The sequence below is a fragment of the Boleophthalmus pectinirostris genome, unplaced genomic scaffold (genome assembly GCF_026225935.1).
Source record: "Boleophthalmus pectinirostris isolate CB_2022bp ecotype Guang Dong unplaced genomic scaffold, ASM2622593v1 HiC_scaffold_17, whole genome shotgun sequence".
In the NCBI taxonomy this organism is placed as follows: Eukaryota; Metazoa; Chordata; class Actinopteri; order Gobiiformes; family Gobiidae; genus Boleophthalmus; species Boleophthalmus pectinirostris.
The window spans coordinates 37,448,564-37,471,627 of record NW_026571115.1 but is presented as its reverse complement, the minus strand read 5'-3'; the positions used below and the strand labels follow the sequence as shown (position 1 = coordinate 37,471,627).

At 46.3% G+C, this 23,064-nt stretch overlaps 1 protein-coding gene across 1 annotated transcript in view; it reads left to right on the top strand.

The window, feature by feature from the left end:
• The window catches only part of scn4ab (sodium channel, voltage-gated, type IV, alpha, b), a 34,068-nt gene extending 11,217 nt beyond the window's left edge, over positions 1-22,851 (top strand). The window contains exons 13-30 of the mRNA XM_055153123.1: positions 14-115; positions 571-927; positions 1,023-1,206; positions 1,300-1,505; positions 1,629-1,731; positions 2,168-2,322; positions 3,780-3,953; positions 5,757-5,879; positions 8,322-8,606; positions 10,490-10,543; positions 11,536-11,677; positions 11,990-12,090; positions 12,216-12,486; positions 13,185-13,423; positions 16,808-17,190; positions 17,900-18,044; positions 21,346-21,423; positions 21,542-22,851. Of these exons, the coding sequence (XP_055009098.1) occupies positions 14-115; positions 571-927; positions 1,023-1,206; positions 1,300-1,505; positions 1,629-1,731; positions 2,168-2,322; positions 3,780-3,953; positions 5,757-5,879; positions 8,322-8,606; positions 10,490-10,543; positions 11,536-11,677; positions 11,990-12,090; positions 12,216-12,486; positions 13,185-13,423; positions 16,808-17,190; positions 17,900-18,044; positions 21,346-21,423; positions 21,542-21,934 (3,495 nt within the window). The 3' untranslated portion in view covers positions 21,935-22,851. The remainder of the gene's footprint in view (positions 1-13; positions 116-570; positions 928-1,022; positions 1,207-1,299; positions 1,506-1,628; positions 1,732-2,167; positions 2,323-3,779; positions 3,954-5,756; positions 5,880-8,321; positions 8,607-10,489; positions 10,544-11,535; positions 11,678-11,989; positions 12,091-12,215; positions 12,487-13,184; positions 13,424-16,807; positions 17,191-17,899; positions 18,045-21,345; positions 21,424-21,541) is intronic.
• The last annotated feature ends 213 nt before the right edge of the window (positions 22,852-23,064 follow it).

Sequence of the window (23,064 nt, the reverse complement as noted above, 5' to 3'; positions counted from 1 at the left end):
ATATCTTCTCCAGGTGGGCTGGAACATCTTTGACTGCATCATCGTCACCATGAGCCTTGTGGAGCTGGGACTGGCCAATGTCCAGGGACTGTCTGTGCTGCGCTCCTTCCGATTGGTCAGTCCATACACACATACACACATACACACATACACACATACACACATACACACATACACACATACACACATACACACATACGTAATAAAACTGTCAGGTGACCTCACGTTCTGCATCAGGTGACCTCAGGTTCTACAGGTTTGTCGTATTTACAGGAGACGTGAGGAGTTGGAAACGTATAAAGAGTCTTGCCCAAGGACACAACAATAATGTCTGTTCAGACTAAAGGCTCAAATCTGCTTCATGTTCTAGACACAGACACACTGGAATCTCCTGTCCTCTATGTGGTTCTGTGTGGTTCTGTGTGGTTCTGTGTGGTTCTGTCTGTCCTCTAACAGTAACAGTATATGCAGTAATGGTACTGTGGTACTGCAGTACTGTATAGTATAAAGAATAAAGTAATAAAGTATAAAGTATAAAGTATATATATATGCAGTACATATATGTTGCAGATGCGAGTGTTTAAACTGGCCAAGTCCTGGCCCACTCTGAACATGCTCATTAAAATCATCGGGAACTCTGTGGGCGCCCTGGGGAACCTGACCCTGGTCCTCGCCATCATCGTGTTCATCTTCGCCGTGGTGGGCATGCAGCTGTTTGGGCGGAGCTACGGCGAGTGCGTGTGCCGGATCGCCGAGGACTGCGAGCTCCCGCGCTGGCACATGACGGACTTCTTCCACTCGTTCCTCATCATCTTCAGGGTTCTGTGTGGAGAGTGGATCGAGACCATGTGGGACTGTATGGAGGTGTCCGGACAAACCATGTGTCTCATCGTCTTCATGATGGTCATGGTCATCGGGAACCTGGTGGTAAGGCCCAAACCAGGACTAGACCAGGACTAGACCTGGACTACACCAGGACTACACCAGGACTGAACCAGGACTAACCCTGGTCTCTGGTGCAGGTCTTGAACCTGTTCCTGGCTCTGCTGCTCTCCTCCTTCAGTGGAGACAACCTCTCTGCTCCAGAGGACGACTCTGAGAACAACCTTCAGATCGCTGTGAACCGGATCCAGAACGGGCTCGACTGGACCAAGACCAAGGTCCGAGACCTGGTCCTGAAGTACTGGCCCCACAGACAAGAACCAGGTAAAACCAGCTGGACTAAACCAGGACTAAACCAGGACTAAACCAGGACTAAACCAGGACTAAAATGGACCATATCATTTTGTGTCTTGTCAGAAACAAGCACCACTGAGGTCAACCAATCAGACGAGACAAAGAACGAGGGGGAGGAGCTTGTGGCGCTGACCCCGGTGATGTCATCGGGGCAAAGTAAAGACGACAGGAACAGCTGTTACTATGACAATATCGTGGCTCTAAGGGTCCCTCTGGCCCCTCCCGAGTCCGAGTCCGAGTCTGAGTCCGAACTGTCGGACCAGGACCAGGTCAGAACAGATGCTACGGAAGTGTCCGAATGTCTCCCCCTGTCCCTAACCCCTCCCCCTGTCCCTAACCCCTCCCCCTGTGAGGCGCAGCGGTTTGTGAAAATGACCTTTGACCCCTGACAGGACGAGGAGGTGTCGTCTGAGTGCAGCACTGTGGAGAGGAACCCTGTGGTGGTGGAGGAGGAGGAAGAGGAGCCAGACGCCCCTGAAGACTGCTGCTCCGAAAGTGAGAGCGCTGACCTCCAACCCTCTGACCTCCAACCCTCTGACCTCCAACCCTCTGACCTCTGCCCCCTCTGACCTCCAACCCTCTGACCTCTGCCCCCTCTGACCTCCAATCCTAAGCTCATCACCCTTTGACCCATAACCCCATCATCCCCCTGTCATGTCCTTCTCTCTCTCCTTCTCTCTCTCCCTCCTCGTCTTTCACCACATGCACATCCATCCTTCCTGCCATTACCTCCATGACACAAAGGTTCTGTTTGGAACAGCTCATGTAGTGACGTCCATGGACCTGCAGGGGGCGCTGCAGTAACATTAGTCTCCTGTGAGCTCTCTGTTACTGCATGGACCTGCAGGGGGCGCTGTCCTGTTGGGGGCGCTGTGCTCACCCATAGATCTGCAGTGTATTCACTGTCCTGTTGGGGGCGCTGTCTCCACAGACTGTTACAGACGCTGTCCGGCCTTGGACGTAGACTCCAGTCTGGGTCGGGGTCTGATTTGGACCAACTTCAGGAAAACCTGTTTCTCCATCGTCGAGCACAACTACTTTGAGACCTTCATCATCTTCATGATCCTGCTGAGCAGCGGCGCCCTGGTAACCACGGCAACCAGCACGCTGTGACCGTAGCGATGGCATGTTGTAACCACGGCAACCAGCACGCTGTGACCGTAGCGATGGCATGTTGTAACCATGGCAACCAGCACGCTGTGACCGTAGCGATGGCATGTTGTAACCATGGCAACCAGCACGCTGTGACCGTAGCGATGGCATGTTGTAACCATGGCAACCAGCACGCTGTGACCGTAGCGATGGCATGTTGTAACCACGGCAACTGAACTAACAGCTGATAGAAAAATTCAATATCTGTGGAAACAGCCACAGCTGTCGTGGTTTGGGAATTTGTCCTGCAGTGTGGTACAGCAGCTCAACACCGCGGTACGTGGTGATACCACAGATATAGCGTGGGTAACGTGGTAGAAGTAACATTTGGCTTTGAAACAAGTGCCTCTGCATCTCTCCAGCTCTCACTGTGGCAGCTCAGGTCACTCAGGTCACTGCATCCTGCACCAGGTCAGGTACCCGTGGACTTAAGAGAGAGAGAACAGAGAGCAGGGTGTCCGCAAAGCACGATGAGGCGATGGCTGCACTTACCTCCGTGTGGCGCGGAGCTCTACACGGGTCCTTTCGCCTGTGATCACCCGACAGTCTACGCGGGTGCACCTTAGTCCTTAGTTAGTCCTGGGTTAGTTCCAAATTAGTCCTGGGATAATCCTGAGTCAGTCCTGGGTTAGTCCTGGGTTATCACGGGCACAGGCGGTAAAGGGTGGAATCTTCACGGGTCCGGTCGGGTGCGGGTCTCTAAAATGGACCCGTGTAGGACTCTGGGTCGGGTCACGTTGGTCACGTGCGGTGATCGCGGTGGCCCAGCATGCACCGTGGTCGGCCTCTTAGTACCACGGTGATTCATTTTTGAGGTTATCATGACGGCCCTGGCTCAAGTCACTGCTCTGATGCTCACTGGTCTACAAACCAAGACACACCCTGACCCCTAACCTCTGACCTCTAACCTTAGAGTTAGGGGTCAGGGGTCAGGAGTTAGGGATCGCCCACTTAGAACAGTTTAACTAGAGTGACTCATAATGCCACATTTGGCAAGTTCTTTTTGACTGATGTGAGTGAAGTGATGATTTCAGTGCTGATTTGAAGAGATGCTCCCTGCACCTTCCAGGAGAAACACTGAATGACAAGCTCTTCTCTGATTGGTCTTTTTCTAATCTTTGCTGTGATTGGTTCTTTGCTGGTGGATGTTTGTCATGTGACCGGACCTGTGTACGTTTTAAATAACTGAATATTTGAGCTGCATGACGAGGTTCACGCTTATTATTGAGCATGATGCACAATGTGAAGAGCAAAGGGGAAAGGGTTAGGAGCTAAGTGGGAGGGGTCAGGAGGTGTGGGAGGGGCTCTGGACTGGACTGGAGAACACTGTGAGATCATCTGAAATTCACTGCGGAGAACAGCTGGGCTTGTGTTCCTCTTGTGTTCCTCAGGCCTTTGAGGACATCTACCTGGAGCAGCGGCGCGTGGTGAAGATCGTGCTGGAGTTCGCAGACCAGGTCTTCACCTACGTGTTTGTGGTGGAGATGGTTCTCAAGTGGGTGGCCTATGGGTTCAAAACCTACTTCACCAACGCCTGGTGCTGGCTGGACTTCCTTATCGTAGATGTAAGTCCAAGTCCGGTCCACTGGGATTCTAACCAGTCTAGAGGAGGGTCTGAACAGGTTTAGACAAGGATCTAAACAGGTCTAGAAGAGGATCTGAACAGGTCTAGAAGAGGATCTGAACAGGTCTAGAAGAGGATCTGAACAGGTTTAAAGAAGGATCTGAACAGGTCTAGAAGAGGATCTGAACAGGTTTAGAGGAGGATCTGAACAGATCTAGAAGAGGATCTGAACAGGTTTAGAGGAGGATCTGAACAGATCTAGAAGAGGATCTGAACAGATCTAGAAGAGGATCTGAACAGGTTTAGAAGAGGATCTGAACAGGTTTAGAGGAGGATCTGAACAGGTCTAGAAGAGGATCTGAACAGGTTTAAAGAAGGATCTGAACAGGTCTAGAAGAGGATCTGAACAGGTCTAGAAGAGGATCTGAACAGGTCTAGAAGAGGATCTGAACAGGTTTAGAAGAGGATCTGAACAGGTTAGAAGAGGATCTGAACAGGTCTAGAAGAGGATCTGAACAGGTCTAGAAGAGGATCTGAACAGGTTTAGAGGAGGATCTGAACAGGTCTAGAAGAGGATCTGAACAGGTCTAGAAGAGGATCTGAACAGGTCTAGAAGAGGATCTGAACAGGTTTAAAGAAGGATCTGAACAGGTTTAGAAGAGGATCTGAACAGGTCTAGAAGAGGATCTGAACAGGTTTAAAGAAGGATCTGAACAGGTCTAGAAGAGGATCTGAACAGGTCTAGAAGAGGATCTGAACAGGTTTAAAGAAGGATCTGAACAGGTCTAAGAAGAGGATCTGAACAGGTTTAGAGGGATCTGAACAGGTCTAGAAGAGATCTGAACAGGTCTGAAGAGGATCTGAACAGGTTTAAAGAAGGATCTGAACAGGTCTAGAAGAGGATCTGAACAGGTCTAGAAGAGGATCTGAACAGGTTTAGAGGAGGATCTGAACAGGTTGAACTGAAGAGAGATCTGAACAGGTCTAGAAAGAGGATCTGAACAGGTTAGAGAGGATCTGAACAGGTCTAGAAGGATCTGAACAGAGAGGAGGATCTGAACAGGTCTAGAAGAGGATCTGAACAGGTTTAGAGAGGATCTGAACAGGTTTAAAGAGGATCTGAACAGGTCTAGAAGAGGATCTGAACAGGTCTAGAAGAGGATCTGAACAGGTCTGAACAGAAGAGGATCTGAACAGGTCTAAGGTTTAAGAGGATCTGAACAGAAGAGGATCTGAACAGGTCTAGAAGAGATCTGAACAGGTCTGAACAGGTCTAGAAGAGGATCTGAACAGGTCTAGAAGAGGATCTGAACAGGTCTAGAAGAGGATCTGAACAGGTTGAAAGAGGAACAGGTCTAGAAGAGGATCTGAACAGGTCTAGAAGAAGGTCTAGAATCTGAACAGGTTTATCTGAGAGAGATCTGAACAGGTTTAGAGGTCTGAACTGAACAGGTTTAGAGAGGATCTGAACAGGTTTAAAGAGGATCTGAACAGGTCTAGAAGAGGATCTGAACAGGTCTAGAAGAGGATCTGAACAGGTTAAAGAGAAGAGGATCTGAAACAGGTTTAAAGAAGGATCTGAACAGGTCTAGAAGAGGATCTGAACAGGTCTAGAAGAGGATCTGAACAGGTTTAAAGAGGATCTGAACAGGTCTAGAAGAGGATCTGAACAGGTCTAGAAGAGGATCTGAACAGGTCTAGAAGAGGATCTGAACAGGTCTAGAAGAGGATCTGAACAGGTTTAGAGGAGGATCATAACTGGTTTTGCTTCGGTTCTCAGTTGTCTCTTAAACTCTCTTGTCAGGTGTCGCTGGTGTCTCTCACGGCGAATATTCTCGGTTACTCTGAGCTCGGCGCCATCAAGTCCCTGCGGACGCTGCGTGCGCTGAGGCCGCTGCGCGCTCTGTCGCGGTTCGAGGGCATGAGAGTAACTAACCTCACTGTGTTTATCATGGACTCTTATTTATACTGTGCAGATGATGTCGTCCACGTTCCCTGGGGGTGATGCTAACTGTAGGCACTGCTCTGTCTGAGACTTTGTTATTACATTAATCTGAGTTTTGTTTTAACCCAACCTGACCAGACAGAACTGACTCAGCTGAAGTACAACAGGTGAGATGATTTGTGCTGTTAAACACGTCTCTCTCAAAGAACGTTAAGCTAGCATTAACATTAGCATTAGCATTAGTCCAGTGCCCGTCCGACCTCCGTGAAGTCGCCCCATCAAATGCAAACCTGCACTAAAACTATGTCAATCGTTTATGCTTCGTTTTTGCGATTATGGTTCTTCTACTTCTTGCAATAGTTATATGGCACAGGTGTCAAACATGCGGCCCGGGGGCCAGATCCAACCCTCCAAGACCTTTAATCTGGCCCTCGGCTGATTTTCTACTAAAATATTTGAATGATATTTTCTATTAAAATCTTGTTAATTTTCTGTGGTGTTTATCACAGCAGCGTCTCCAGCGTCTCTGTACGTGGCCCCTCCCACCAGAGCAGCACAAATGAAGACTTGTCTCTTTCCAAACGCTCTTAAAGGACGATCGTTTTGACTGTTGACCGTGACACCCTCATCAGAAAAATGTCCAACATGAGAAAAGTGGAGCCGAGTGCAGGATTTTACAACAAAAATTTATTTATTCTTATTTGCAAAAAAGTTCATGTTAAAACTTTGTGTTGAAATAGCATTTTTTCTTAAAGTTTCAGGTTGTTCATAATATTATAATATTTTGTAAAAGAAAGAGTTCATCAATTAAAAAAGATTTCTGTAATAGATTTGCGTTTCTTTGCACAAATATTTGAACTTGTTGTTATTTTTGGGGTTTATATGACATGAGTTTTTTTGATTCGGCCCCTTTAGGATCAAAGTAGGTTGGATACATGAGTTTGACACTGTTATATGGCGTCATTTCCGCTCAGCTGACAGCGGCAAAAAATATGAATCCAAAGCGATTTACTAAAAACTGATGCAGACTTTTCCACAGCCTCAGATCGTTTCTCTGCTTTTGTGGAGTTTGGTTAAAGCCGCTGCCGTCAGCTGAGCGGAAATGATGCCATATAATTTCCGTAAAAGCAATAATGAATCATTTTAGAAATATACTCACAGAAATGAAAACTGTCACAGCACAAAACAGCACAAACCAAAAACAAACATTTAGTTTAATTTTCTGCTGTTTTGAGGCTGTTTCTCATTTTGAGGGGCTGGATGACGTCGTCGGCCGTAGGGCTGGTATCATTAAGGAGTTGCAGACCTCGATACACAAGCCACGATACGATACATATCTCGATACAGTGCACTTTCAGTTCGATACAATATATTTCAAATCGATTCGATACGGTTCAATAAAAAATAAAGGCTAAATTGTGGCTGTGATACTAAAAGTCTTTGTTAAACCACTTCTTGTGCAAAGTTCACATAAAACACAAACATTTTAATCATCAAAACAGTAAAAATGTCAAATGTGTTGAACAAACGAGTTTCCTTTCACTAAACAAGCAACAAAACTGTAGTGCTGTAATAATTTAGTAAAACACACCTAAAAATACTCTTGGTGAAATATCGATACAGTAGCCCATGATATTGATACTGTATCATCACATTAAACGATATGAAATATCGATATTCCGATATTTTTGCGCACCCCTAGTCGGCCGAACGTAAAACTGTTAAGATCTTAAAAACCGGAATCTCACAAACGAAACTTTTTGAAACACAAACAAATACAAACGGTTGACATAGTTTTGTAGACGTTTGTGTTTGATGGGGGCGACTTCACGCAGGAATCTGTGAATATTCTTCTTATTACAAGTAACAAAAGAGCTCAGACTGCACATGTGCAGTCCAGACACCAGAGCGACCTTCATAAATGAACAGTTATTGTGTGATCTTGTGATCTCATGGTTTCTGTGCAGCCTTCAAAGGCGCTGACCACAGCAGAAGAGCTTCAGTTCACATGTGAGTGTCACACCACAGTAAGACCCGACGCACATGGAAGCTGCAGCTGGACTGAAAGGCATTAGCTTTATTAGTCAAACGTTTTTCAGTTTGTCACGCTCACCTTTTATTGTAATATCAAACTCCTAAACAGGACCATGAACGTCTCAAATAAATAAATACAAAAAATAAAATAACACCTGGACTGATCACAGGCTCCTGAAAATGTGCTCTTTAAAATCTTTTTGTGTTTATTGAGTTTTCAGACAATCTTAAAACTCTTTTGTTAGTGTTTGCTAATGTGTGCTTTGTATCTCAATGGTAACTGCTGAACATTTCACCATAGAGATACGTGTAGAACACCCCGTGTGATGTCACTGCACAGTATCTATGATTATGATGGACACTGTTTTACTGTGGTTCTCTGCGGTGCAGGTGGTGGTTAACGCCTTGGTCGGAGCGATCCCGTCCATCTTTAACGTCCTCCTGGTTTGTCTGATCTTCTGGCTCATCTTCAGCATCATGGGAGTCAATCTTTTCGCTGGAAAGTTTTATTATTGTTCGAATGAAACGTCTGGGGAGAGGTTTGAGCCTGCGGAGGTGGAGAATCGCTCTCAGTGTGAGGAGCTGATGCTGCAGCATCCAGGAGAGGTCCGCTGGAAGAACGTCAAAGTCAACTACGACAACGTGGGCATGGGCTACCTGTCCCTGCTGCAAGTGGTACCACTGCACACACAACTGTACAAGTGTCTGTACAAGTGTCTGTACAAGTGTGACGCTAACTGTAGGCACTGCTCTCTCTGAACCTCTGTTACTCAAGTTAGACTTTAATCTTTTTGTTTTAACCCAGTCTGACCAAAAAGAACTCACTTAGGTGTTTCCATCAGGTGAGATGATTTGTGCCGTTAAACACGTCCCTCTCAAAGGGTTAGCATTAGCATTAGCATTAGCATTAGCATTAGCATTAGCCAACAGTTTTTCAGTGAGTCATTCTCATCTTTTTGTTGAAAAGAAAATCATTTTCAGGCCGTCTTACGCCGAGTTCACACCAGGAGCTGCAGCAGCGTTTAACGTAGGTGGAGCTGCACAGACGCGTAAATTTCAAAGTTTCAATTCACACCAGAGTCAGAGACGCTCCTGCTGCAGCTGCACATCTTCTCACTGTTTTCAGACGTCACATTTTGTACTTGCTTTTTATCATTTATTTTATGTTAAAGTGTATTAATTTAGAAGGTGTATTAAGTGTATTGTGAATTAAGTACAACTGCAACGCATTTGTGTTAATGAGGTTTAAATCTATTAACACGCACATTAAACACCTCCGTTTTTGTTTGTTTTTTCTTCAATAAGGTAAAATCACTTATAATTAACAAACGTTATGAGCGTGATTAAAATCTTATGTCCATCCAGGTAATAAGGCCGATACATTTATACGGGCAAATAGTCACTGAAACGGGTGAGTTTTAACGTTCTGGGTTAAGGGCGGGTCAGGACTAAACCAGGACTAAACCAGGACTACATCAGGACTAAACCAGGACTAATCTTGGAGAGAGAGAAAGTGAACCCTGAGCCTTGCGGAGCAGGTGTCCATAAAGAGTGACATTATAATTAATAATTATAATTATGTTATATTTCTCCACTTCGAGGATTAACTTTTCGTCGTCCATCATGAACCTTGGACACAGTGTGCGTTGTTTACGTCGTTGTCTTGACTTTGGTTAACTTATTTTGAAAGGGCAATGGAAGTTTATTTTGACAATGTGTGTTTATTTCCTGTCTTTCCCATTTTAAAAACCTTGGAGACACACTGTTGACGCTGTAAAATTAGAACTCCAACCTCTCGAGCAGCGCGTCAGCGTCAGACGCTCGTTGGACGCGCGTATGACACTGTCGGTGTTACACTGACCGGTCAAAATGGAGTTCTAAAGCTGCTCGTGTTCTCTGCTCCCGTTGCGCTTTGGTGTGAATTGGGGGTTAAAGTTTTTTTGGCTGTGTTTGCTAATGTGTCACTAATTGCTGAACATTCCACCCTGCACAGACATGCAGAGCCCCCCAGAGTGATGTCACTGCAAAGAATCAACTGCTGCATTTGTTTATCCGTCGTCTCTCACTCAGATCAAGCGCTTCAACCGTTTTATTGTGATTCGTGTTTCCGGCTCAGCGAAAAATGTGGACGCTAAACCGGAAAACTGTCGTTGCTTTAGCATCGGCCGAGTCGAGAAATGAAGGAGTAGAGTATCAGGGTTCAGTAAATAGAATCATTTGGTGTAATTCAGTATTAGTGAAGTGAAAGTGTTGGTGTCTTATGATAGTCGATATTTTTGTCCTTTAGCTAAAAGAAAATGGTCTAAAAACATCAGCGACACAGACGCGGCGACACAGACGCGGCGACACAGACGCGGCGACACAGACGCGGCGACACAGACGCGGCGACACAGACGCGGCGACACAGACGCGGCGACACAGACGCGGCGACACAGACGCAGTGACAGTCCAGTACTACTGGAGCTGTAATAGTTTTTTCACCTCCAAGTTTAACAGAGTCAAAATAAACAATTATTTGACCCAGTGGGAAACGAGCTGATCTCCAAACTCTGTTTCAGGCCACGTTCAAAGGCTGGATGGACATCATGTACGCCGCAGTGGACTCCAGAGAGGTCAGACTCCTCCTCTGACGCCTCCTCCCTCCTCCCTCTCCCCAGACTCCTCCCTCTCCCCAGACTCCTCCTCCCTCTCCCCAGACTCCTCCTCTCCCTCCTCCTCCTCCCCCAGACTCCTCCTCCCTCCTCCCCAACTCCTCCTCCCTCTCCTCCCTCCTCCCCAGACTCCTCCCTCCCTCCTCCTCCAAACTCCTCCTCCCTCCTCCCTCCCCCAAACTCCTCCTCCCTCCCCCTCCTCCCCCAAACTCCTCCTCCCGACTCCTCCCTCTCCCCAGAACTCCTCCCCCAAACTCCTCCCTCCCCCAGACTCCTCCTCCCTCTCCCCAGAAAACTCCTCCCTCTCCCCAAACTCCTCCTCCCAAACTCCCTCCTCCTCTCCTCCCTCTCCCCCAGACTCCTCCCTCTCCCAGACTCCCCAAACTCCTCCTCCCTCCTCCCCAAACTCCTCCTCCCTCTCCCCAAACTCCTCCTCCCTCCTCCCCCTCCTCCCAGACTCCTCCTCCCTCTCCCCAGACACTCCTCCCTCCCCTCCTCCTCCCTCTCCCCAGAACTCCTCCTCCCTCTCCCCAGACTCCTCCTCCCTCTCCCCAGACACACTCCTCCCTCTCCCCAGAACTCCTCCCTCCCTCCTCCCTCCCCTCAGACACCTCAAACTCCTCCTCCCTCCTCCTCCTCCCAAACTCCTCCCCTCCCTCCCCTCAAACTCCTCCTCCCCCAAACTCCTCCCTCTCAAACTCCTCCCCCTCCTCCCCAAAACTCCTCCTCCCTCCTCCTCCCAAACTCCTCCTCCCTCCTCCTCCCTCCCCCAGACTCCTCCTCCCCAGAACTCCTCCCTCCCTCTCCTCCCTCCAGACTCCTCCTCCCTCCCCTCCTCCCTCCAGACTCCTCCTCTCCCTCCCCTCCTCCCTCTCCCCAAACTCCTCCTCCCTCCTCCCCAAACTCCTCCTCCTTTGCTCTACACGTTTGTTCTTGTTTTGTCTTTTTTCCAGGTGGAGTCCCAGCCTGAGTATGAGGCCAGTCTTTACATGTATCTTTACTTTGTCATCTTCATCATCTTCGGCTCCTTCTTCACGTTAAACCTGTTCATCGGAGTCATCATCGACAACTTCAACCAACAGAAGGCAAAGATAAGTGTCCCACACAGAAGCCACAGATCGTTGGAAGGGTCTGAGGAGAAGAATGAGACAAAAAATAAAAAATGACTGTATAAATGAATGAATTTAGTGACCAGGACGAGACCAGACCCTCCCCCCTGCACTTCAGCAGATCAGTAGATTACTTAGAATAGAATAGGTCCCTAGATTATCCAAACATGCACGGATGACATCTAAAACCTCTTCAGTCTGTTTGATGATATAATATGGTAGAAAGGTCAAAAATCCCCAGAGACACTCAATGAAAATCTGTGAAATTTGAAACAATCTTGTCTTTTCCTGAACTTAGGAGGCACTGACATCTTCATGACTGAGGAGCAGAAGAAATACTACAACGCCATGAAGAAACTAGGCTCAAAGAAACCTCAAAAACCAGTGCCTAGACCTGAGGTGAGACCAATCCTGTCTCCTCCCAGGAGGCTGTGGGTTAGATTTCTGAACTCTTTGATTGGTGCATGCATGTGCTCTGTATTAGACTCCTCATCTGTTGGTTCTTTCGGTTCTGTGTGGTTCAGAACTGGTTCCAGGGCCTGGTGTTTGACTTGGTGACGCAGCAGGTGTTTGACGTGATCATCATGATTCTGATCTGCCTGAACATGGTGACGATGATGGTGGAGACGGACGAGCAGAGCGCAGAGAAAGAGGAGATCTTGTACTGGATCAACCTGGTCTTCATTGTCCTTTTCACTGGAGAATGTTCTCTGAAGATCATCGCTCTGAGGCACCACTACTTCTCTGTGGGCTGGAACATCTTTGATTTTGTGGTGGTAATTCTCTCCATCGTAGGTGAGTCAGGAAGTCATAAATGCATTGACGTAAACTATAGAATAAAGTATTATTTGATATAGAGATGATGAATTTATTTGGGAATACTGACAAAAATAAGAATGATGAAAGTTTCTCACAGTCGGTTCCCCACACTGTAAATGTGTTAAATCAACCCTATTGTGCTTCTGTGTCTCTGTTCTAAACTCTGATCCCAGTGGATTATTGAATTATAATTTGGACATTTTAAATCAAAATATTTGTCTAAAACAAGTTGCTGCTGTCCCTTCTATTGACAGTTGCACATCACAGAATGACTCCACGACACTGCCCAATCCTACGTGTATCACTGATTAAGAAAATCAAAGAAGAGAAAAAGAGAACGAAGTGTGTATGTCACAGTGGTCATGTACCGGTGGAGCTGAAAAACAGTGGTAGACTGAAAAAATGACGTCTTGAAATGAAGTGATTAAAGATAAGTCAAGCATTCATGAATCACTTCAGATACAACTTCAGAGGGTCAGTGAGGAGAAACGACTGTAACACGGAGAAAGATCTGAACAGTTTGCAGAATTGGTCTGATTTAAATTACATTCTTAATTTGAACCACAGAGATTGGTGCAAACACTTCGTCTTATTAAAGTATAAAGATGGTATAATGAGTGGATTTTGTGTAGATATGGTTCATGGCTGATTTAGATGTTTCCTTTTGTTTCCAGGGCTGTTATTGGCCGACATAATAGAGAAGTATTTTGTGTCCCCGACGCTGTTCCGAGTGATCCGATTGGCTCGTATTGGACGAATTCTACGCCTGATCCGCGGCGCCAAAGGAATCCGCACTCTGCTCTTTGCCCTGATGATGTCACTTCCAGCGCTCTTCAACATCGGGCTCCTCCTCTTCCTCATCATGTTCATCTTCTCCATCTTTGGCATGAGCAACTTCGCCTACGTCAAGAAGGTGAGAAGCATCTGATGTTTTATGACAGTAGATAAAGATTAAAACACAAACTGGGCTTCAGCCCTTAAGCCCTGATGAAGACCAGTTTGGTCGAAACATGTCGGCTTTGGCCATTTAAATTAAGGCCTTTTAACTGTATTTTTCCTCGTGCGATTTTTACTTCTTTGAAGCGCCTTTAGTTTTGATCCTTTTTCCAAGAGCATCTCTACCTACTCACACTGATTGGACCACCTGCTGCAAACAGACACATTTTTGTTTTTTCTGTAGTAGATAAAGATTATTCTAACATTTGTGAACCTAAAAACAGAGACAAAAATAGATCCAACTCCACATTATTCTAAATTACTGTTCTGCAACCATCACTATGACGTCATCATCGTAGCAACAGGTAAATAAATGCTCAAAAGCTGTGAGAAGAATGCAGGGACGAGCTTCATTTAAAACACAGAAATAAATGATATCTGAGACATTTACAGACAGGGAGCAGAGTCATTCTCTGCTGTAAATGCTGAGAATTAAAAATTCCACCACACCAGGTCTAAACTAGGACTAACTTTTAGTCTAAAAGAGCTGGAACCAAGATATAAAAGGCTTGAACAATGTTTTAAAAACATTAACCCACTAACCCATAAACCTGAGTTAAACTAATCCTAACCTGTAAACATTAGTTAAACTGGAGATGAGGCTCAAATCCAGAAGTGTTTAACCCATCTTGTGCCCCTGTGTTTGGTTCCGTGTGTTTGGTTCCGTGTGTTTGGTTCCGTGTGTTTGGTTCCGTGTGTTTGGTTCCGTGTGTTTGGTTCCGTGTGTTTGGTTCCATGTGTTTGGTTCCGTGTGTTTGGTTCCGTGTGTTTGGTTCCGTGTGTTTGGTTCCGTGTGTTTGGTTCCGTGTGTTTGGTTCCGTGTGTCTGGTTCCGTGTGTCTTCCATGTGTTCCGTGTGTTTGGTTCCCTGTGTTTGGTTCCGTGTGTTTGGTTCCATGTGTTTGGTTCCGTGTGTTTGGTTCCATGCGTTTGGTTCCGTGTGTTTGGTTCCGTGTGTTGGTTCCGTGTGGTTTGTGTTTGGTTCCATGTGTTTGGTTCCATGTGTTTGGTTCCGTGTGTCTGGTTCTGTGTGTTTGGTTCCGTGTGTTTGGTTCCGTGTGTTTGGTTCCATGCGTTTGGTTCCGTGTGTTTGGTTCCGTGTGTTTGGTTCCGTGTGTTTGGTTCCGTGTGTTTGGTTCCGTGTGTTTGGTTCCGTGTGTTTTCCGTGTGTTTGTGTTTCCGTGTGTTTGGTTCCGTGTGTTTGGTTCCGTGTGTTTGGTTCCGTGTGTTTGGTTCCGTGTGTCTGGTTCCGTGTGTCTGGTTCTGTGTGTTTGGTTCCATGTGTTTGGTTCCGTGTGTTTGGTTCCGTGTGTTTGGTTCCGTTGTTTTGGTTCCATGCGTTTGTTCCGTGTGGTTCCGTGTGTGGTTCTGTGTGTTTTGGTTCATGTGTTTGGTTCCATGCGTTTGGTTCCGTGTGTTTCTGGTTCTGGTTCTGTGTGTTTGGTTTCATGTGTTTGGTTCCATGCGTTTGGTTCCGTGTGTCTGGTTCTGTGTGTTTGGTTCCATGCGTTTGGTTCCGTGTGTTTGGTTCCGTGTGTTTGGTTCCATGCGTTTGGTTCCATGTGTTTGGTTCCGTGTGTTTGGTTCCATGCGTTTGGTTCCATGCGTTTGGTTCCATGTGTTTGGTTCCGTGTGTTTGGTTCCGTTTGTTCCGTGTGTTCCGTGTGTTGGTTCCGTGTGTTTGGTTCCGTGTGTTTGTTCCGTGTGTTTGGTTCCGTGTGTCTGGTTCCGTGTGTTTGGTTCCTGTGTTTTGTTCCGTGGTTGGTTCCGTGTTTGTTCCGTTGTTGGTTCCATGCGTTTGGTTCCGTGTGTTTGGTTCCATGTTCTGTGTTCCGTGTGTTTGGTTTGGTTTCCATGTGTTTGGTTCCATGCGTTTGGTTCCGTGTGTTGTTCTGTGTGTTCTGTGTGTTTGGTTCCGTGTGTTTGGTTCCATGTGTTTGGTTCCGTGTGTCTGGTTCTGTGTGTTTGGTTCCATGCGTTTGGTTCCGTGTGTTTGGTTCCGTGTGTTCCGTGTGTTTGGTTCCATGCGTTTGGTTCCATGTGTTTGGTTCCGTGTGTTTGGTTCCATGCGTTTGGTTCCGTGTGTTTGGTTCCGTGTGTTTGGTTCCGTGTGTTTGGTTCCGTGTGTTTGGTTCCATGTGTTTGGTTCCATGCGTTTGGTTCCGTGTGTTTGGTTCCGTGTGTTTGGTTCCATGCGTTTGGTTCCGTGCGTTTGGTTCCGTGTGTTTGGTTCCATGCGTTTGGTTCCATGTGTTTGGTTCCGTGTGTTTGGTTCCGTGCGTTTGGTTCCATGCGTTTGGTTCCATGTGTTTGGTTCCGTGTGTTTGGTTCCATGCGTTTGGTTCCATGCGTTTGGTTCCATGTGTGTTGGTTCCATGTGTTGTTTTCCATGTTTGGTTCCGTTTGTTCCGTGTGTCTGGTTCTGTGGTTTGGTTCCATGCGTTTGTTCCATGTGTTTGGTTCGTGTGTTTGGTTCCATGCGTTTGGTTCCGTGTGTTTGGTTCTGTGTGTTTGGTTCCATGCGTTTGGTTCCGTGTGTTTGGTTCCGTGCGTTTGGTTCCATGCGTTTGGTTCCATGTGTTTGGTTCCGTGTGTTTGGTTCCATGCGTTTGGTTGGTTCCATGTGTTTGGTTCCGTGTGTTTGGTTCCATGCGTTTGGTTCCATGCGTTTGGTTCCATGTGTTTGGTTCCGTGTGTTTGGTTCCATGCGTTTGGTTCCATGCGTTTGGTTCCGTGTGTCTGGTTCTGTGTGTTTGGTTCCATGCGTTTGGTTCCATGTGTTTGGTTCCGTGTGTTTGGTTCCATGCGTTTGGTTCCGTGTGTCTGGTTCTGTGTGTTTGGTTCCATGCGTTTGGTTCCATGCGTTTGGTTCCGTGTGTTTGGTTCCGTGTGTTTTGTGTTTCCGTGTTTGGTTCCGTGTGTTTGGTTCCATGTTTGGTTCCATGCGTTTGTTCCATGTGTTTGTTCCGTGTTTGGTTCCATGTTTGGTTCCATGCGTTTGGTTCCATGTGTGTTCCGTTGTTTGGTTCCATGTGTTTCCATGTGTTCCGTGTGTTGGTTCCGTGTGTTCCGTGTGTTTGGTTCCGTGTGTTTGGTTCCATGCCATGTTTGGTTCCATGCGTTGGTATGTTTGGTTCCATGCGTTTGGTTCCAGCGTGGTTCCTGTGTTTGGTTCCGTGTGTTTGGTTCGTGTGTTTTGGTTCCATGTTTGGTTCCATGTTGTTTGGTTCGTGTGTTTGGTTCCATGCGTTTGGTTCCGTGTGTTTGGTTCCATGCGTTTGGTTCCGTGTGTTTGGTTCCAGGAGGCGATGATCGATGACATGTTTAACTTTGAAGACTTCGGGAACAGCATGATCTGCCTGTTCATGATCACCACGTCGGCCGGATGGGACGGTCTCCTCAGCCCCATCATGAACACGCCTCCAGACTGCGACCCTGACCTGGAGAACCCGGGCTCCGAGGTCCGAGGGAACTGTGGCAGTCCGGGGGTGGGCATGATCTTCTTCACCTCGTACATCATCATGTCTTTCCTGGTGGTGGTCAACATGTACATCGCCATCATCCTGGAGAACTTCAACGTGGCGACGGAAGAGAGCACCGACCCGCTGTGCGAGGAGGACTTTGATATGTTCTATGAGACCTGGGAGAAGTACGATCCCAATGCAACGCAGTTCATTCACTACAGGTACGAGTCAGGTCTGAACCAGGTCTGAACCAGGTCTGAACCAGGTCTGAACCAGGTCTAACTAGTTCCCACAGATAAAGAGCTATAGAGAGATGGAGAGAGACGTGATGAAAGGCTCAATGACACATTAGAAACAATAGAATCCTGAGCAGCAGGTCCATGATTCTGTTTGGGTTTAGGGGTTAGGGGTTAGGGGTTAGGGGTTAGGGGTTAGGGGTTAAGGTTAGGGGTTAGGGTTAGGGGTTAGGGGTTAGGGTTAGGGGTTAGGGGTTAGGGGTTAGGGGTTAGGGTTAGGGTTAGGGTTAGGGGTTAGGGTTTTAGGGTTAGGGGTTAGGGTTAGGGTTAGGGGTTAGGGGTTAGGGGTTAGGGGTTAGGGTTAGGGGTTAGGGTTAGGGGTTAGGGGTTAGGGTTAGGGGTTAGGGGTTAGGGGTTAGGGGTTAGGGTTAGGGTTAGGGGGGTTAGGGGTTAGGGGGGGTTAGGGTTAGGGGTTAGGGGTTAGGGTTAGGGGTTAGGGTTAGGGTTAGGGTTAGGGGTTAGGGTTAGGGGGTTAGGGTTAGGGGGGTTAGGGTTAGGGTTAGGGGTTAGGGGTTAGGGTTAGGGGATAGGGTTTAGGGTTTAGGGGTTAGGGTTTAGGGGTTAGCAGAGACTGGACTGATCTGTTCTGTTTTTCAGCACACAGCAGACTTACATAACTCCTTGTTTTCTGTAGCGAGCTCTCAGAGTTCTGTGACGTGCTGCAAGACCCTTTGAGAATCCCCAAACCCAACACGCTCCGACTGATCCAGATGGACCTTCCTCTGGTCCCTGGAGACAAGATCCACTGCTTGGACATCCTGCTGGCTCTGACCGCTCAGGTGAGTGTGGAATGTACCGGTGTTATAACTGACCAGCTTCATAAATCTGCCCCATCACCAAATCTTCAACCAATTCCGTCCATGATGAATTTATCCACAACTGTCAAGCGAAGAAAGATGAAAGCTTAAAGGAGAACAACGACCGGTGTAATGTTATCACTACATGTTGGACACACCGTGTAAATGAACGCAGATCAACAGCGAGTCAAACTCGGTTTTCACGAGCCAGGAAACGAGCGTCTTGCTCCTTTAATACAGTCTTCTAGACAGTTTACAATTCTTCACAACTGTGGCATGAAAAGCTCGAGTGAAACTGGAAAACAAACATAAATAAAATGTACATTAGCTTTGTAATATAAAACAGAAATGCATCAGAAAAATAGCACCAGGACTTTAACAAGTCATTACATTTTTGCGATATTTTCATATGCTAATTAGCCCGTTAATACACGTGAACAGAGGTAGTACTATGTTAATACATAGTGCTCCTGAGTTAGCAAGATCATGGGCTCGGTCTAATTCCTGATAATAACATGTGCAAAAACGATCTCTACAACAGACTTTACAGAACTTGTTCAAGTCACCAAACACATCTTAAACTTGCAGCCGTTGCTTTTGTAGGTGTAGATAAAATTTAACACACAGGAGGAGCAGTTTGGATCAACAAACAGGTTTTTCTGCAACACGTTTTTCATGTGGCTCAGGGGTCGGCAACTCAGAACGTTCAAAGAGCCATATTGGCCCAAAAACACAAAAACCAAACCTGCCTGGAGCCGCACAAAATGAAAAGTCTTATATAAGTGTAATATGAAGACAACACAGACTGTCAGTATATTAACTGTATAAACCGACTATAAAAATGACAGTACAAATACAAAATGAGCATCATGATACACAAACCCTCTGTGACCCTCTCACACTCGCTGCTCCGTCTGTAGCCACTGAAATCAGGTGGTTCGTGTTTATTCCTTTGTCATTTAGGCCCCGTTTACACGTACACGAGTATTTTTTAAAACGGAAACATTTCCCTTCGTTTGTTCACATCGTTTACACACAAACGGAGAATTCGCCTCTGAAAACAAATCTTTCTAAAAACTCTGGTTAGAGTGGAGATTTTGGAAACGTTTGCGTGTAAACAGATAAACTGAGTTTTAGGAGCTGACGCGCTGAAAGTGCGACCGACGTTTACCTGTTGCTATGACGACGATGATGGAAGTATTCAGAGCAGCAGTCGCATTTCTTCTGATCGTGCAGAGGAGCACTCAGAAAACAAACCCGGAGCAGAAGCTCTGAGCTCAGCAGCAGCACCAAACACACTGGAGGAGTCAGTGCAGCTCCTCAAGACGGGGCTGAGGGTCCAGTGTTGGTCAGATGGTCCGGAGGCTTCGTCCTCCATGTCCTGGTTCCAGACGGGGACGAGTAAGACCAGCACAAAGAACTGGGTCCGAGTGCTTCAGTGCCGTCGTCTGTGCGCTGGTTCCGTGTGGGAAAAGTGAGAATGTTCTGTGGACCACAGGTCCGGGTGCTCTGGTCTGGTTCTGAGGTGGAGCAGCGTCCGGACAGAAGCGTGAATCCCGTTTGGTTCGTTATATGTTGTTCTGAGCGTCCGTCTGCGCACGTGTTTTTTTGTTGTTGTTTTTTCGGGGAAAGTTCTTCTCAGGTGGAGGTGGACACCACCCCTGCTTCAGCTTCAGCTCATCTGTTTGTTCTGCTGAAACACTTTTCATGTGTTTCATTTGCACACAGCTGAAGGATCAGATCCATGAGCAGATGAACGAGGGTTTTACCCCGAAACAAACCAGATTAAAACAACAACCACAAAAATCATTCCTTTTCCATTTTCACTCATTTTTGAAAAAGCTCCAGGGAGCCACTAGGGGAGTGATAAAGAGCCACATGTGGCTCTGGAGCCGCGGGTTGCTGACCCCTGATCAAGCTGAATTCTGCCTCTGTTTCCCATAATGCATTGTGACCACTTCCTGGGGCCTTCAAAATAAGATGCAACTAAACCAAACCTAGAGTGCACAGACTCTTTTTAACAAATGGGAAGTTTTTAGCATGAAATTATAACAGATGAAATAGAACATATTTATTACTAAATAACAGCAAGAAGGTTCTGGGTTCGATCCCCAGGTCGCCCGGGCTTTTCTGTGTGGAGTTTTCATGTTTCTCCTCGTGTCTGGATGAGTTTCCTCCGGGTGCTTCAGTTTCCCCCATCAACCCAAAACATGCTCCAGGTCCAAGAACAGATGATATTAAAGGTCGGTTAAAAACAATCAATCAGTGAACCTGCCCAAGGACGACAGGTGGAAATGAGCACTGATGCTACAACCTGATGTACAAACATCTCTCCTGTCAAGGTTAATGTAAAAATTGTGCGCTGTCCCTGTCTCAAATAAATAAATAAATACAATAATTAATTAAATATTAAATATTAAATAAAAAGTAATAAGTAATTCACTAATAAGTAACTTGTGCACTCAGACTGATTCTAGAATTAAAATTAAAAATCTATTTCATGATGTAGATATTAGCATAGATAGATTTGTGCAGTTCGATGATGCAGATACAGATTTCATAATCTAGTATTTAACTGCACAAATCTCTGTCTATGCTAATATCTATATCATGAAATAGAATGAACTGAAATGAATTAACTGTAGAATCAGTCTGAGTTAACAAGTTACTTCTGTTTTATTCATGACCATAACGTTAGTTTAGTTCAGTGTGTCACTAATGTGGCTCGTTGTTTCCTTTAAGCTTTCGTCTTTCTTCCCTTGATCGTTGTGGATAAATTGTTCATGAAAAATGTTTATTCTTTGTGGACCTTGTTGGTTGAAGATTTGGTGATGGGGCAGATTTATGAAGCTGCTGGAGAATGTGCCAGACATGTCCATAGATATTTAGCCACAGAAAAGTGACGTTTACCTTACATTGCGGCACTTCTGGCCGTTGTGAAAAGGTCTGTTGCTCAGGAATCCTTTTATTTTGACCCACCTGAGAGTCCAGAACCCTCCATGTACCCTCGCTCACAACACAATATAACAGGATCCTGGACACATGATTTGCTTGAGTGGTGTCAGAAGAAGTCCTGAAGGATCATATTTAGTCTATTCACACGTCCTGATTTGCATTGGAAAAACAAGGTGGAGAGAAGGAGACCATTTTACCCTTTTAGGAAACTAGGTCGCCAGGTCCGAGGTTCTGCTCCTCTTGCTGCTCCCACTGCTGCACTAACAGTTCCATGAGACAAAGGTACTGACCCTAAACCAGAGAGATTGTTTTGTTGTGTCTGGTGCAGGTGCTGGGAGACTCGGGAGAAATGGATGCTCTGAAAGCCAGTATGGAGGAGAAGTTCATGGCCAACAACCCTTCAAAGGTCAGGCTCATAGTCTCAGGGGGTTAGGGTTAGGGGGCTCTGCAGGTGGATTCAGTGTTTTTAGTTGCATAAGGTTTAGTCCTTTTTGAACTGAAACTGGGTTGTACGTATTTTGCAGGTGCCTTATGAGCCCATCAGCTCCACACTGAAGAGACGACAGGAGGAGTTGGCCGCGATAGTGATCCAACGCTGCTACAGAAGACACCTGCTCCGGAGAACAGTCCGACTGGCCTCGCAGAAGTACCGGGCCCTAAAACGGGGAGCAGACCCGGGTCCAAACCAGAGTCCAGACCAGAACCAGAGCAAGAGCAAGAGCAGGCTCAAAGAACGCTTGGACAAACTCTATGGACCAGACACCGGAGATAAACCCGTGGAACTACACAAAGAGGTCGAACTCCAAACGATTCCGCCCCACCTCGTGCCTAAAGACCAGAGCTGTAGCTTAGACATGGAGGAGGAGTTAAAGGGGGAGGTACTAAAGGAGGAAGAGCTGAAGGAGTCTGTGGTCTGACGCTAAACTGAAGCAGGCTGTGGATCATAAACACCTGAACGATGGTTTCACTTTGTGGTGTCACAGTGGGGCGGGGCCACATCAGAGCACAGAACTTGGGGGTCACTGGAGTTTTCATGGGAGACTTTGGACATATTATGAACCCGAATATCCTCAACTTTATTTCTAGAGCACTTTAAAAACACCACCGTTGACCAAAGTGCTGCACACATTAAACAGAACTCAACATAAACAGTGACAAAGGGTGAAGAGGTAAAACCGAGGAGAAAAAGTGTTTAGGAAGGACATAAAAACAGAAGTGAGTGGGACAAGCCTCAGAGCAAAAACACCATCTCCTCTGTGTTTCCTCCTGGACTTTCAGACGTAGAGGAAAGATCTGCGGCCATTTGAACCATGTTTGGAAGTGCGATTGTTTACAGTTGGAGGGGGCGGTTTTCACGAAGGCGTGTCCTTTTTATTGGCTGCAGACGCATCTTTTTCAATTATGGAATGTTTGTGGTTGCTGTAATGTCATGGTTGGCTGCTCTTGTGGCTGACCTACTGGCACACTGAGCAGTTTTTAAAAGATTTTTTTAAATTTTTATCTTAAATTTATATTTTGACTTTGCATGAACCTAGCTTTGCTAGTCAGCTAGCCCTGGAAATACAAACTTTTAACACCGAATACAGCAGAAGATGTCCAGTCCCATCACCGACCAAACCAACAGCGGAGAGAGAAAGAGAGGACAGGACTTCCTGTTGTGTCTCCAGAGTTTACCTGGCTCCCCCTGGAGGCTGCAGTGATGCTGCAGGACTCAGAGGAGGGACACTTTTGTCCTGAAGGCTGTTACACTCCTCACAGTGACTCTGACTCCACCTGTGGAACTCCACCTCAGCTTTTTATTCTTATTGTATTTCACTGCTAAAGTGTGCTTAAACTGCCCCTCAGGTTAAATAAAGTGATTTTTATTGATTTTCATTCACAGTTGGGTAAATTGTGTTTAATCAGTTAAGGTCTTTCACATCTGTCTTTTGTCTTTCAAAAAAGTGCTCTTCAAATATTTGTTAAATGAAACAAAAGTTAAGATTCTTCACAGGACAAACTGGAGTCTGTAGTTTGTTTAGACTGGACACAGGTGTTGATAAAGATA